At 33.3% G+C, this 16,843-nt stretch overlaps 1 protein-coding gene across 1 annotated transcript; it reads right to left on the bottom strand.

Moving 5' to 3' along the window:
- Window positions 1-2,992: 2,992 nt before the first annotated feature.
- DEFB114 (defensin beta 114) lies at window positions 2,993-16,116 on the bottom strand. The gene is made up of 3 exons (XM_072831589.1): window positions 15,993-16,116; window positions 5,552-5,753; window positions 2,993-4,711 (listed from the first exon to the last, which is right to left on the bottom strand). The coding sequence occupies exons 1-2, from the start codon at window positions 16,048-16,050 to the stop codon at window positions 5,608-5,610; spliced, it is 204 nt and encodes a 67-aa protein (XP_072687690.1). The 5' UTR covers window positions 16,051-16,116; the 3' UTR covers window positions 2,993-4,711; window positions 5,552-5,607.
- Window positions 16,117-16,843: the final 727 nt, after the last annotated feature.

Below are 16,843 nucleotides of genomic sequence, written 5' to 3'. Positions count from 1 at the left end.
CTACACCATTGAGAAAAATCAAAAGGAGCTGCCACTCTAAAACACAATTAGTGTCAACAATTATGAGTGAATGAATGGAAAGAGCAACCTAGCATTTTTAGTAGAAATTTAGTAGAGGAGATAGGGAGCCACGCTGCCCGTAGAGTAACCACTTGCCACAATGAAGCTATGGAGGACTTTTTATTTACTTATTTTTAATATTATATTTATTTATTTGAGAGAGAGAGAGAGAGAGCATGTGAGCGGAGCAGGAAGAGGGGCAGAGGGTGAGGGACAAGCATGACTCCATGTTGAGCATGCAGCCCAACATGCGACTGGATACCATGACCTGAGACAAAACCAAGAGTCTGGTGCTTAAACAACTGAGCCTCTTAGGTGCCCCAAAGCTATGGAGAATATAAAATGTAATTATTTGCAACTCAAATGTATGATCACTGTAAAATACAGACTGGAATTTGAGTTTTTAATGCAAAAATAATATAAAATATTTCATTAATTTTTTATATAGCTTGTATTTGTGGATCACACCATATTTCTATTTTGATGTAGAATATATAGATAGAACAGTGATATGGGACCATGAAAAAAATCTTCCTTTAGCACATGGAAGATTTGAAGAGATACCAAGAAGGTAAAAGTGAAAGCGTAAGACTGGCGATCTAGATTTCTAGGTTTAACATGAATGTGAGCACATTCAGCCAATATAGCTTCCATCCCACCATCAACGTTATATTGCTTTTCCTAGATTTACCAAGATATATTTGAAAAGTAACATTGTGAAAGTTAACATATAAAATGTGATGATTTGGGATCCCTGGGTGGCGCAGCGGTTTAGCGCCTGCCTTTGGCCCAGGGCGTGATCCTGGAGACCCAGGATCGAATCCCACGTCAGGCTCCTGGTGCACGGAGCCTGCTTCTTCCTCTGCCTGTGTCTCTGCCTGTCTCTCTCACTGTGTGCCTATCATAAATAAAAATAAAAAAAATAAAAATAAAAAAAATGTGATGATTTGATCCACATATATATTGTGAAATGATTACCACAATGGGATTAGTTAAGACCTCTATCCCTCATTTAGCTAATTTTTATGTGTATGGTGAGAACATTTAGGATCTATTACTACTGTCTCAGCAACTTTTAGGTATATACTACAGTATTGTTAACTATCGCCACTGTACTGTACTTTGAAGCCCCAGAATTCATTCATCTTATTACTGGAAATCTGTACATTTTAACAAACATCTCCATTCCTCCCATCTCCTAGCCCCTGGCAAACACCATTCTGTTTCTATTAGTTTGGATTTTTTAGATTCCACATATAAGTGAGATCACACAGTGTTTGTCTTTTTCTGTCTGACTCATCTCACTTAGCATAATACCCTCAAGATCCATCCATGTTGTGGCAAGTGTCAGGATTTCCTTCTTTCTCATGGCTGAATAATAGTCCATTGTGTATTTATATTCTGGGCATGACCAAACATTCCTACTGCCCTTCAGGAAACACCTAGCTTCTTCCTTGTGGTTCTCAAGTCTTCCCAGTTGGCCCCAAGGCACTTCTAGTTGCTCATCTTGCCACCATATTGCTATAATTTTCAGGTTCTTGTGTACTTCCTCAACTCTGCAGCATTGAATGTGACTTTCCCCTCTCCTTGGTGCTTTCTCTTGTGCAGCCATAATATTGAACTAACTTTTTCTCATCTTTCAGGCCTCCCTTTGTCCCAGAGATGATCTTTTTCCCCATTGTAACTTCTGTTCAGATAAGAACCCCATCATGGACCAACTTCACTCACCGGTTTTTCTGTTCCGAGCCTTCACACTCCTGCTATGTGTAAGTAAAGCTAAGTAAAGTGGCTTTACTTCCTGCTAGAATGTGAAACCCACACAGGATTCTCTACTCCCAGCACAAGGTCTGATATAAATGAATGAATGAATGAATGAATGCATGAATGAATGAATGAATACTTACACGGTCTTTATCCATCTTTATGCTTTTATTCATAGGTGAACACATAGATTGCTTTTATATCTTAGCTATTGTGAATAATGCTGCAATGAAAATGGGAGTGCAGATATCTATTTGAAATCCTATTTTTATTTTCTTTGGATATATACACAGAAGTGAGATTTCTGGGTCATAGTAATTCTACTTTCATCTTTTGGGAAATCTCCACACTTTTTCACAGTGTCTGTACCAATTCCCATACCCATCAGCAGTGCACAGGGTTCTCTTCTTCACATCCTTGCCATGACTTGTTATCACTTGTCTTTTTGATACTTGTCATTCCATAGAGTGTAAGGTGATATATCATTGTGGTTTTGATTTGAATTTCCCTATTGATGAGTGATGTTGAGCATCTCCCTTTACTTACTTGTTGGTCATTTGTATGTCTTCTTTAAGAGAATACCTGTTCAGTGCCTCTGCCCAATTTTTAATCAAGTTGTTTTTTTGCAATTGAGTTGCATACATTCTCTAAATATTTTGGCTATTAACCCTTATATAGATGGCTTGCATATATTTTTCTCATTCCATACATTTCCCTTTCATTTTGTTGATTTCCATTAGATATTTTGTAGTGTTTAAAAAATGTTTCCAATTATAAATATTGAAAAAAACCTCTTGATCCCATTTGACCTCCAGCTACCACATCATTTCTTTTGTTCAATTTATTTCCAAACTCTTTAAAATAATCTTCTATATTTTCTCTTAAATGTTATCCTCTCATTCTCTCTTAAAATAGGTTTTTGCCTTTTGTGCTCTGAAATTGCTCTAGTAATGGTCTTCAAAGACTTCAGAGACTTAGCTTGTGCTAAATCACTGTCTATTTCTTTGTTTTTATTTTAATTGGCGTTTTTTGGCTTTCTTTTCTCCTTTCTTTTTCTTTCTTTCTTTCTTCTTTCTTTCTTTCTTTCTTCTTTCTTTCTCTTTCTTTCTTTCTTTTTTCTTCTTTCTTTCTTTTTCTTTCTTTTTCAATTGTCTTGAAATAATTGCTTCATTCTTCTGAGAGGCATGTTAGGACACCATATTACCTAGTTTTCTCCTTTCTTGTCTTTTCTTAGTCTTTTACACTGGTTTCTCATCTCATCAATCTTTGGATTTTGACATCCCCAGGAACATAAAGATTACTCCAGGAAATTTTATCTCTATTTTTTTACAAGGAGATTTCAGTCAATATTAAATGGCATCTGGAAGTTGATGATTCCAAGTTTTTATCTCTAGCCTGAACCCTCTCTCTTTAACACTAAACAAACACCCAAATGACTAATCAATCTTTCCAACTAAATACCTAGCCAAATGTGCCCAAACTGAGCTTCTAATATGTACACTCTCACCAAACTTACACCTCCCACATTTTCCCAACTCATTTAATGGTAACTGTATTTTTTCAGTTACCCAAAAGCAAAACTTTGGGTAATCCCCGGCATGCAAGAATGCAAGTCATATCCTCACTTTCTGTTCCCAGCACATCATTTGGCGTCAAGAGTATGATTATTTTTTTTTATCATATCCATTTTTACCACCATGTAGAGGAAAACTCTTAGGTGTATCAGAATGATAGAAATTAAAAGAAATATTTTAATATGTTTCTATAAACTGCATCTAAGGACCACCTTAAATGGTTGGAAGATATCTGGATAAAACTTGAAATTCCCATTGGGAATTAATGACATAGACAGTACCTATAATTTTGTATTTATTTACTTATATTATTATTATCATTTATAGATGAGCAAACTGAGAGCTAGTTTACTAACTTGTCCAAGATTACATGAATCAATAAGCAAATCTCCTAGGATAACAACCTGAAATTCCTTCCTCCTTAACTCTGTGTTTTCCAGAAATAAAATTCAAAACAATAAAATTGAAAATAAAATGCTGTCTGCTTAAGACAGATAAGAAATAAGTTGGATTGTCTAGGTTAAATGTCTTATTATTTTCTAATATTTATTAATTAATACATAATATGGCCAACAGCCTATTATAGGTTTCAGGATACACAAAGTAAAAGAATATAATTATTCTCAAACCTTCACAGTTTACTTAAAACCTGGAGGTAGTTCCAAGAAAGAAGCAGTTATAGTGCTGTAATCAAACTGGTTTGCTGTCTTTCCCAACAAATGCTGGGAAAGACATCTGGTTGTTTTCTCAGATGCATCAAAAGACTATTGGCTTTTCTTCCATCTGATTTCTCTCACACAAATATAGATTCCACAAAGGCCTTTAAGTTGTTGCTATATTTTTTCCTCCACCAGTTTACATGATAAGGTACATGGGGGTATCCTACTAGGTTGTTGTGTATTTTTCTAGGAGTTTTGGGATTACTATCTAGTCATTCTATTTTAAACAACTATGTTGCTGCCACCATCCTCCAAAAACCCTTTCCTCAAGATTTTTAATGCAAATCATGAATAATTTTGTCTTATTTCTTATTGCATTCAATTTTTACAATTCATTCATGTGCCTGGAGCTCTTTATCCATTTCTTTCTTCTCTTTTCAAATTCTTGAATTTGATCCTCATATCTGACTGTTGATCCTGCAGAAGTACAGACTTTGGCTATCCTTGCCTCAAACTCAGACATTGTACTTGAATTAATTATAGTTTTTTATTTGTTTGTTTTTGTCAGGTACACATCACTTAAATCTCCAATGGGTGTATGATGCCTTTTCTGGTACAAGATGTTGAAAGGAGATATCATCACTAGGTTCACTAGATCTAGTGAAAACAAAACAAAACAAAACAAAATTTTTAAAAAGCAGTTATCTTGGGCCAGTTGTTAAGTTAGCCAAAAAAAAAAAAAAAAAAAATTAGCAAAGATGTTTGGGAACTTGGTAGACTATTGATAAAGGGTTGTTTGGTCTTTTGTTTTTATCTGGCAAACAAATTCTAGTCTCTATGTTTTCTTCCCCCAACTTTTATCATTACAGAGAATTTGTGCTGTCTCATACTGAGCATGAAATAACAAATTTTTATGCATTTTTCCATTCAGGACTAAGAACAAAACTGCCAGGCTAATGTTTTGAGTCTAGAATTGAGTCAAAGTTCAGATTGTATTTAAATACAGTTTAATAGGATTAGTATTACACAGTATTCAATTAATATGCCTTTTTGAATGAATAGAACTTGAAGAGAAGAAAGGAATAGCCATTGAGTATCACCATGCTGTACTGTAGCTTATGCATTCAGCTTGTACTGAGGTTTCCTATTTGTCAATGTCAATACCATGATGACATTAAGACAATTGGTAAATAAATCTATGGGTATTAATTTTTCATGAATCAAATTTCTAATAAGGTTATGGTTAAGTTGGTAAATGTTCAATTATGTAAGTTTAGGAAAACCATGACAGATCAAAGTGGTTCTAAATTGAGGCAAAGGTGGTATCCATAAGATAGAAAATTAATCCCAGATATGCCTATATCATAAAGCCTCTAATTTAGAGGCAATAAGAAAGGTCCTTCCTCATTCCACTGAATACATAATATCTACAGAGGAAGATATCAATAGTGGCATATGTATTCATTTATTACAGAAATTCTAATTACATTCCTATACCTCTCTGCACTGGTGTACAAACTCCTTTGGTCACAGGTACATCTTCCTTTTCAAGATTAGTCTTCATCATATAACCTCTCAATGCAGCAAATTTTATTTGGTAAAAAACATATATCAATTCGCTTTTCACCTCTAAAGCAGCGTCTTCTACAGTGACCAAATTTGTTTGAGCACTGATCAGGATCTATCAAGGTACATGTGGCTATAGCAAAAGAAGAGTAACCAACATTACTGATCTCTTATTTAAGAACATATTATTTTTGATTACAAAAAGTTCTACATATACATTGTAATAAACTTAGAAAATGCCAAAAAATAAGAAGACACTAAAGTATTACATATTTCCATATACATATACAACATTTAAACATGTTTTAAATTAATATATATTACATTTTTATGCCATACATTATTTTTCTCAATAAGATCCATGAATTTTTTAGAGGTACATAATATTCCCTTGAAATATATGATAGTTCATTTAATTTTTCAATTAGGTCATATTTAAAGTTTTACTATTTGGAGATTATGATAAGAAGTAAATTTTAGTATATATTTTAATATTTATATGATACATATTTAGGATAATTTTAGAAAAAATTAGATCCCAGGGTTACTAATTTATATATTGCACCAACAATATATGTAAATTTTGCTCCTAAATAAAATGGGATACACTGCGATTTTAATTTGTATGCTGTTGGTATTTGTTTTGAACAGTTGTTTTTTCTTCATTTAATTGTTCATATTTTTGCTTATTATATTATTGTATAATCTTTTAGAAGAATTCATGAGTTCTCTTCAAAATGTTTTTAGAGGTTTTATTTTTATTTTTATTTTTTTTAAATTTTTTTTATTTATTTATTTATGATAGTCACACACACAGAGAGAGAGAGAGAGAGAGAGGCAGAGACACAGGCAGAGGGAGAAGCAGGCTCCATGCACCGGGAGCCCGATGTGGGATTCGATCCCGGGTCTCCAGGATCGCGCCCTGGGCCAAAGGCAGGCGCCAAACCGCTGCGCCACCCAGGGATCCCGAGGTTTTATTTTTTTAGAGCAGTTTTAGATTTACAAAAAAACTGAGAGGAAGGTATAGAGATTTCCTATATACTTCTTCCCCCTATATATGCATAACCTTTCCCACTGTCAACCATCATCCACCTGAAGGGTACATTTTTTACAGAGGATAACCTACATTGACACATAAGAACCACTCAAGTTGGATAGCCCCGGTGGCTCAGTGGTTTTAGTGCCGCCTTCAGCCCCAGGCGTGATCCCGGAGACCTGGGACTGAGTCCCACATCGGGTTCCCTGCATAGAGCCTGCTTCTCCCTCTGCCTGTGTCTCTGCCTCTCTCTCTGGGTCTCTCAGGAATAAATAAATAAAATCTTAAAAAAAAAAAAAAAGAACCACTCAAGTCCATAGTTTGCATTATGGTTCATTCTTTGTGTTGTACATTTCTATGGGTTTGGGTAAATCTATAATTAAATATATGTTATTATAATATCATACAAAGTATTTTCAGTGTCCTAAAAATCTTCTGGGCTCTGCTTATTATCTCTTCCCTTACTCCTGTGGCAATCATTATCTTTTTTATTGCCTTCCTGGTTTTGCCTTTTCAAGAGTGTCATATAATTGGAATCATATTGTACAGTGTTTTGAGCTTCTTTCACTTAGTAATATGAATTTAAAGTCTTTGCATGTCTTTTCATGATTTGATAGCTCATTTTGTTTTAGCATTAATTAACATTCCATTGCCTGGATATAAAACAGTTGATTTATGTACTTACCTAACTGAAAAACATCTCGGATGATTCCAAATTTGGGAGTTATGAATAAAGCTGCTTATAAACATTCATGTGCAAGTTTTTGGGTGGACAAAAGTTTTCAACTGCTTTGAGTAAATACCAAGGAGCTCAGTTGCTGTGTGATACAGTACCATTATGTTTAGTTTTATAAGAAACTGCCAAACTGTATTCCAAAGCGACATTTTTCTTTCCCACCAACAATGTATGAAAGTTCCCTTTACTTCTCATACTCACCACAATTTGGTTTTGTCATTCTACATTTTAATTGCCTGAATATTTATGAAAGTTTCTCTCATTTGTTTTACTTTCCATTTCCCTGATGACATATGATGTGGAGTATCATTTTATATGCTTACTTGCCATTTGTATAGCTTCTTTGGTGAGATGGTCTATTAAGGTCTTTGGCACTTTCATTTTTATTTTGTTTTGATTTCTTATTGTTGAGTTTTAAAAGTTCTTTGTATGTTTTGGGTAATGGTCTTTTATCACATGTGTCTATTTCTCCCAGTTTGTGGCTTGTCATCTCATTATTTTGTCACTATATTTCTTAGGGAATAAATTTTTAATTTTAATGAGGTCTAGCTTATCAGGTCTTTCTTTCATGGATTGTGCCTTTTGTTTTGTATCCAGAAAGTCATTGCTATACCCAAGGACATCTCGGTTTTCTTCTATGTCATATTCTAGGAGTTTTATAATTTTTCATTTTACATTTTACATTTAGGTCTACAAGCCATTTCAAGTCTATTTTTTGTGAAGGGTGTAAGGTCTCTGTCTAGATTCACTTTTCTCACATGTGGATGTCCATTTGTTCTGACATTCATTTGTTGAAGGGATTATCTTTTCTTCATTATGTCGCCTTTGCTTCTTTGTCAAGTATCAGTTGACTATATTTATAAGGATCTATTTCTGAGCTCTCTGTCTTGTTTCATTGATCTATTTGTTTATTCTTTTTTTAAAGATTTTATTTATTTATTCATGAGAGACACAGAGAGAGGCAGAGACATAGGTAGAGGGAGAAGAAGGCTTCCTGTGGGGAACCTGATGTGGAACTTGATCCCAGGACCCTGGGATCACAACCTGAGCCAAAGGCAGACACTCAACCACTGAGCCACCCAGACATCCCTGTTTATTTATTCTTTTATCAATACCACACTGTTCTTTTCAGATATATGAAAGTAATGGTATAAATTTTCCTGTAAACACTACTGTGAGCTGTATGCCATGAGCTTTGTGTTATCTCATTTTTATTACCATTCAGATGATGATATTTTCTAATTCTCATTGATACTTCTTCTTTGAATTAGGTTGACTTTTGTTAATCTTAATGTTTATGTCTTCTTTATTCTTACATTTACATTGTTTGTTTTCCTGTTTTCTGTGTAACTAAGTTGTGTTATCATCACCTATTACTATGATGTTCTCTGTCTTTGTCTTTTTTTAAATATATTTCAAGACTAAGCTATTTGTTACATTAAATTTATGGCCACAATATTATCTTGTTGAGTTGAACCTTTTATTACTATGAATCATTCTTTGTCTCTAGTAATGCGATTTTTCTTACTGTCTTCTTTATATAATATTAATATAACTATTTCATTATGTTTTTTATATCTTTTCCTATCTTTTAGATTTTATAATTTCTATCTTCTCATATATTAGATATTTCTCATATAAACTTACACTACATTCAAAAGATTCACTCCTATTTTTAAATTTTACATTAATATTTATAATAGTAAAATATATTGGATGAAATATATACCATTATTTTTCCTGTCTTCTTTTCTATATATTGGTTATTTTTTATAATTCCATCATCTCATTTACTATTGTGTAGTTATATTATCTTTTTTTTCACTGTTTGTGCTAGAAGTTTCAACTTACCAAAGTCTTGTAAAAAAAATCATTGCTTATTTTTTATCTATTTTTATGAGCTTCCATAAAGAAAACCATTCCCTTTCTGGCCAAATAATGCTTTTAAAAATTCCCCTTAATATAGGAGTTCTGATGTTGAATTCTCTGTTTTTATTTCACTGAGAATATTCTTATGTTATCTTCACTCCTAAAGGGTATTTTTATTTGATACAGAATTCTAGATTATAGTTGTTTTCTTTCAGGACTCTGAATATATCACTACCTTGTTTTCTGACTTCTTTGTTGTTATTGTTGTTGTTTTGAGAATTCAGCTTTCAGTTTAATATCTGACTCTTTGAAAGTGATCTGCTGTTTTCTTCAACTTTTGCTTTGCTTTATTGTTTTGTTTTGTTTTAGTAGTTTACTGTTTTTTTTCTTCCTTCCAAATTTTCTTCCTTCCTTTCTTCTTTCCTCTTTTCCTACCTTTCTTTCTTCCTTCATCCTTCCCGCCCTCCTTTAACTTTTTCCTATTTTCCAACCTCTAATTTTCTCTTGTTTCATTCCAAATATTTTCTTCTGGTTCATCTTTTGTCATCTTTAAATATCTCACCGATTATGTAAAAACTACTGTCTGACACATTCATTATGTATTTAATTTTGCTTTATAAATATTTCAGTTCTGGAGTTTTATTTTTGCTCTTTGTTGTAGTCTTCATTTCTATGCTAAATTTTTACTTTTGTTTTTTGTTATTTAAATAAATTAAGTGCAGTTATTTAAAGTCTATCTAGGTCTGGTAACTTCCTTATCTGGATCCCTTGTTAATCCCCTTTCTTGTGCGCTGGTTTTGATTTTTGATAGGATAGTCCTATTTTCATTTGTTCCTGATTATTTTTGTCACATATATTTTCAATGAAAGATGAGGAAATAGCTTGAGATCTGGAATACTGTTATCTTTCTCCAGAATGATTTATTATTGTTTCTTGCTGGTGGTTAGAACTACCAACCAAACTTCCTGGATAATCCTAAACCATTATAGAATTTGAGATAATGTAAAAGTGAGTATTAGTTCCTGGAACAGATGGACTACTGTCCTTTTAATTTAGACCTAGCTCATAGCTTTTTGCATCCTCAGCTAAAGCACACCAGTATTTCCATAGTTCTCCTTCCTTTGCAGGCTCTGAGTTATGATCTTGCCTCAATGCTATCAGATTTCTGCTATTCAACTTCTTTTCTGTGTCTTTAAGAATGGTCAGATGCTTTCAGGGAGAAGAGTTTCCTCAGAGGGTGATCTCAACTTGATTTTTTTTTTAAGGTATAACTTTTAATTGACTTATTTACTCTATAATACTCTTAAGCAATTGTTTTGTGTTTTTTTTTCTTTTTTGTCCATCTGTCCCCCTCAGTGTGTGGGAAAGGTTATATGAAAAGAGTATTATAATTTTATAGTATATTTTAACATCAGGTTGCTATGTGAAACAGACTACTATAATTTTATAGTTTAAAGTTTTAACATCAAGTAGAACAAATAAATCACTAAATTTTCAAAATAAAGATTTTGTATGGTACAGGTTGATAGTCTTTCTAACTGAAGAGGGAAGATAAGTTTATAGCCATGGACTTTAAGCTTGAATTTTAGTGCTGTTATTTGCTAGCTATGTAACTTTGGGTAACCTCTATGAGCATTAGTTGCTTCATCTGTAAAATGGAAAAAAAAATTGGTCTCATTCACAGAGTCTTTATGAAATATGATGAGTTAACATATTAATAAATGTACAGCAGTGCCTGTAACATAATAGTTCCTCACAGATTAAAAACTGTTATTAATTAATGGTGAACAAAAGACTGTAGTTGAAATTAAATCATTATTGACTACAACTTTTAAACCAGGTAGTGGACTTTTTCTGGCAGTAAAGCAAAACATTAAGCCAAAGAGATAAATACACAGGCATGAGAAAAAGAGAGGGAGCTAGAGAGAGAGAGAGAGAGAGAGAGAAGTTAAATAAATACCATGATAGAGAAATATATTAGGTACAATATGTGAACAGATAAGTATTTGCTCATTGTCATATGTTGTATCATGGAAGAGTGATAGGAAAATGTAAACCTTAAAAAATGAGTAAGGATTATTCAAGTGAACAGGAATACATAAAGAACATGAACCAGTCAGACAAAGTAGTACGATTCTCATCCTAGAGTTGAAAGAGAATACGACAAGTTTAAATTCAAACACTAATAATAAAACAAATAGATTTCCTTCATAGAAAACCTACTGTGTGTCAGGTATTGTTTTGAATATTTTGCATACATTATCTTATTTAACTGCCATACAACTTTGAGGTAGATGCAGATAAAAACCGGAGGTCTTGAGTGACCAGATAATTTGCCCAAGGTTGCAAATCTAATACATGCTTAACCCACGGTTCAATCTTAAATTGTTCCAAACCAGAATTTGCATTTTAAATATGTAATCCGTGGTCTCTACATTGAAAAAGTTGGAAACTGACTTGTGAGAAACACTCAACAGATCTGGATATTGTCTCAAAGTAGATACTGCTTATGGTAGCTGGTTGTCTCTAGCACCTGTAAGTATTTTATGACTATGGAGAAACCTGAAGATGTGAAAATTGTAAGTTGAGGATTGAATGACAAAATAGAGTTCTATGAAGAAAATTCATACAAAGAATCACGAGTAATACATACTTAATAATATACTGTATATATGCTTATAAGTGGGTTTCCATGCTGCAACCTGAATGTAGGAAAAAATTTACCTTAGACAGATTTAAATAAAATAATTTTAGCTCCTTCATATGGAGTTATATATCAGTTCCCTTGACTTTGATGTCTTAACTCAAAGTTACTGGAATAACTGGGAATTTAATTCACTTCCTGTTCTTCATCTCTTACTAACCTCTTATTCAGAACTTAGAATTAAATCTTTTTTTTTTTTAATTTTTTATTTCTCAAACATCGTTAGTCTGGCAAAGGCTGCACATATCTCTGATTTTATGGCTAGCACCTGGATCTCTTACTGCTGAAGATACTTCATGATGATGTATCAACATGTAAAAATCACAAAATGTTCTAAGATATTAATATTTGTGTTTTATTTTTCCTTAGCTTTTTCAAGGACATTGAAGAAGATACAATTATTTGTATCAAGAGGATGAAAATATAGAAAAATTTTAAGACTAATTTGCAAATTAACTTAACTCATGCAAATTAATTAATACAAACTAATCATTGCCACAAGAGAGGCATTAACAATGTGTTCATTTGTCAGCATCTTTCTGGATCAGTTGCGAAGTTACTTAGCTAATCAGTGAAATCCTGGCCAATTGGAAGAGGTTATTTATTTTTATGAACTCTACTATTCTCCCAACATTTTATTGTAATTCTCCAGTAACCAAATTGACTTGATTTTAAATTTAATTAAATCTAGAGCACTGGGACTGATAGTGTCTTCCCACCAACATTTCAACACAAGTGAATGTCTCTCCTCTGCTATTTTAGATCTGGCCTCCCATGCACCATGCATTATATCATAAAGTTTCCAAGGCCATCATGTTTCTACCATTTAAGGTCCATTCTGAGCATCTTAGCAACTGGCTATACATGGATACTAGCTTGTATTCCTTCTCAACTACTTCCTCTTCTTGTTTTGTGTTTTCTACTTCTAATTCTCATTCTCCATTTCTTGAAATACTGCAATATGACATTGAATGTGATAAACATTTTGCTTACATTATCTCTGAATCTTTGCAAAACCTTATAAAATTAATGGAATTACCATTCCACTGTACAGTTAAGAGAATTAAAGCTTCACAACTACAAAGGAGTCTCAGATCTCAATGGATTATTTCTGCTTGTGCTAAAATACAGCCTAAACTATTGTTCATTCTGTCATGTTTTAGCCATTGTCAATATTGTTCCTTTGTCAATTTTCAGTAACTTGCCTCTCCAGCATGGTATCCCTCTGTTTGGATCACTCTTCTTACATTTCAAAAAGTATCCACATAGATTGAACACTTTTTATTGTTTCTTTAATAACTTTAAGGTTCTATCAATAACCAAACCAAACAATTGTGCAACTGATATATTCTCCTCTATGAACTTCTTCAAAGCCACACACTCTGATCCTTTGTATCAGCCTTCCTTTTTTTGGTCCAGCAAAGGACAAATATAGAATGTTCTGTCCATTTTAGGACACATTATAACTCAGTATCTGTTTGAATGATCAAAAGGTAAAGGAAAATTTGTAGTCATATTCATACACTAAGTGTCTTCATTGCATTATTTAAAGTTTTCTGCAATGCTCAACAAATGTAGAATTTAATGGTATATACCCTACATATCTGGAGCACAGCTATATTCCCATGTGCCCTCATTGCTTTTGACCAAATCTATTCTGCTTGTACGTTAGCCTCAGTGCCTTCTATAGAAAGCACGATTAAATATAAAGAACAAATATGCTAGGCTCTTGTATTCCAGTATTTATATTCCACTTATCACACATAGTATAATAAGTGTGACCTTGAAAAACTCTCCCCTTTGATGTCTTTTTCCTCTTCTATAGAAAGAGGAGATAACCAGTGTCTCATACTGTTATCTGGAAGGTCAGATTTGCTATCTACGTGAGAAGTTAGGAGATGGGATTTGGCACCTGCTAGACATGCATATTTACTTCTTGTCTTCCCTTTCTTTCTCTCACCTTCCAAGGTCTAAATAAAAGTATCTTATCCCCAGTTTCAAAGCTCTTCATCAGAGAATTCAGGACATTTTCCCAAACCTCCATAATTGCCATGCCACAATTTCATCATTTGTACTATTTAAAGTGTCTTTCTATAAACCTCCATTCATTGACTTATTTGAGTTTATTCAACTAGCTTTTAAGCATGCCTAGAGAATTACTGTGTCTTTATTTTCTGTTTCCTTAGTGTCCAGCATTGTGTTCAGTAGATCATAGCCACTCAGTGTTACATGGTTATTGATTGACACACTAGCACCATGTGCTTCAACATCTGCCCATATCTTAGCTCCTCATTTCCTCAGTTCCCTTTCATTATTAATAATAACTATGACATCTGGGGTGCCTGGGTATCACAGTCAGTTAATCCTCTGACTCTTCATTTCAGTTAAGGTCATGATCAGGGACATGATCGAGCCCCATGTCAGGCTCTGGGCTCATCACGGAGTCTGCTTAAGACTATGTCTTCCTCTCCTGCTGCTCAACATCCTCCCCTATCACCTCACATGCATGCTTTCTTTTTTTCTCTTTCTAAAATAAATAAACCTTTAAAAATAATAATCATAATAACTATAACATCAGCAACTATAAAAATTATAGGAGTACCTAAATTGGTAGACTAATTTTCAGTTTATAGAGCTACCTACTGATACATTATTGCACTAAATCCTAATTGCGGTCTTTTGAGGTTCATATAATTAATAAGCACAATATTTTATATCAGACTTTTTATTTTTTAAGATTGTGGTTGTTATTGATTCTGCTTATATTCTTTTTGTTGTTAAAGACTTTGGCAAATCATTTAAATTCTCTGAGGGGCAAAGTTCACATGTTATTAAGTAGGAAGCTAGTAAGAAAATCTAGACCTTCTAAGTTGGAATTCAGTTACATTTGTACCTCTTGAATTCCCAACATTCTAGTCTCAATTAGAAGACTTTTGGGTATCAATTTACATCTTCATTGTTAGAGAGCCTGGATTGCCTCAGAGGACAAGTCTCTCAAGAATATCATAAAATCACCATTATACATTTAATTGCACTATATATTTTGAATACTTTTGATTCATAAAGACATTGCTGAATTTCTTTACTAATGTATTAACTAACTCAACAAAGAATTTTTTGTGATACTATTTCTTTATTTGCCATTTTATTCCAACTTTAAATGCCCACCATATTTTGAGACTATATCCTGGATCATTTTGTAGATTCTGTTATTGATATCTCAAGAGATATGTACTATTATTCTCAATCATTCATCTTCCCCGGGCTTGCTTGCTTGCTTGATTGATTGATTTATAAATAATTAGAGAGAGAGAGAGACAAAGAGAGAGCATTGGAGCAGGGGGAGAGGCAGAAGGAGAAGCAGATTCCCTGCTGTGCTCAGAGCCCAACATAGGGCTTGATCAGAGGACCTTGATGCAACCATGACCTTAGTCAAATGAACAAGAGTCAGATGTTCAGCCAACTGAGCAATCCAGGTCCCCCTCCTGGATCTAATTTATTATGACATCTTCATTTCTGAATTTTAGAAATACATTTTAAAATTATATTTTAAAAATAATTTAAATATCTGAAACAATCAAGGTCTAAAAAAGCCAGAGTAACGAGCTAAATCATATTAATTTTCAAAGAGTTGGAGGGCACCTGGGTGGTTCAGTCGGTTAAGCATCCACATCTTGATTTCAGCTTAGAAGATGACCTAAGAGTCCTGGGATCAATCCCTTGTTAGCTCTGGCTTTGCACTCAATGGGCAGTCTGCTTGTCCCTCTGCCCCTCCTCCTGCTCATGCTCCCTCCCTCTCTTTCTCTTTCTCAAATAAATAGATTACATCTTTAAAAGAAAATGAGTTGAGTACATTAGTATAACACTATTCTAAATGAGGAAACTGAGATTCAACACAATTAAAGAAACAGATTCTTTAATTGATTAAACTGATTATGTTAAGAAACTGCATTTTCTATTTAATAATCTGATGTTTGCATTTTTAGCTAGAAGCTCTATCTTACACATAAACAAGCATCTATTTTACCTGGTAGGATGAAAGTCACATAACACAGAAAATGGAGGAGATAGTAAAAGATCTTCATTCTGCAGAAAGAAGCTCCTGAAAAATTGGATAACAAATCTAAAGACTAGCACACTTTCCAAAAGCCCAGAGACGTTTACTATTTATAGTTTCCCAATAAGAGAAAGACTTTATCCGGAAATTGTTTTAATTTGGTGTACTTGTCTCTGCACCATTGACTAGGGCTGTGGGTGGAATTGCCCTAATTGAAAATACTTGAAATTATTGATCTTTAGAGAGGAAACTCTTTGTGGAAGATAGCTGCATACATGAGATTATTATATCTATGGTGATCAATTAAACATTGACACAATGGACATGCATGGAGTAGGTTTAAGAGAAATATTGAACATTACCATGTTACTTTTCAAATTATACTATAGTCGCTAATTTGACATGCTAATTAATGTCATCAATATCTCCATATATCCCAAATTCTTACTTATACCCATTTTTCCAATTGATTTCTCCAAATTACTCATTTACCAAAGGACAGATACTAAGCCTTACTTTTGTCATTAATTTTTACTATTCTTTTCAGATGCAACTTGAATATTTATGGAGATCTGCTTTTCCAAGGACAGCCCAATTAGTTTCCATTTATTTTATTTTTTTTTTAATCACAGTAATATAGGCACACAATAAATATTGAAAAGACCTTGTAATGAATAGAAATAATTTCCTATTTCAATCTCTCTGTTTTTTAGATCTTTTGCTTATTATTAACATAGGGATTCAGTCTAGCTTAATATTTTGTCCTTGCTTGGCAACCACAAAATGTATCTTTTGGTTTCCACTAAGAAAAATGTGGATTC

This window comes from Canis lupus, chromosome 7 (genome assembly GCF_048164855.1).
Source record: "Canis lupus baileyi chromosome 7, mCanLup2.hap1, whole genome shotgun sequence".
In the NCBI taxonomy this organism is placed as follows: Eukaryota; Metazoa; Chordata; class Mammalia; order Carnivora; family Canidae; genus Canis; species Canis lupus.
This window is presented reverse-complemented; position numbering and strand designations above follow the sequence as displayed.

What these genes read in the sequence shown, in the direction of transcription:
- DEFB114 (XM_072831589.1), bottom strand. Translation starts at nt 16,050, where the DNA reads ATGAAGATCTTTTACTATCTCCTCCATTTTCTGTGTTATGTGACTTTC. An exon ending in TGTGACTTTCATCCTACCAG is followed by an intron (nt 5,754 to 15,992) that starts GTAAAATAGATG and finishes CTTTTGCTATAG; the next exon opens with CCACATGTACCTTGATAGAT.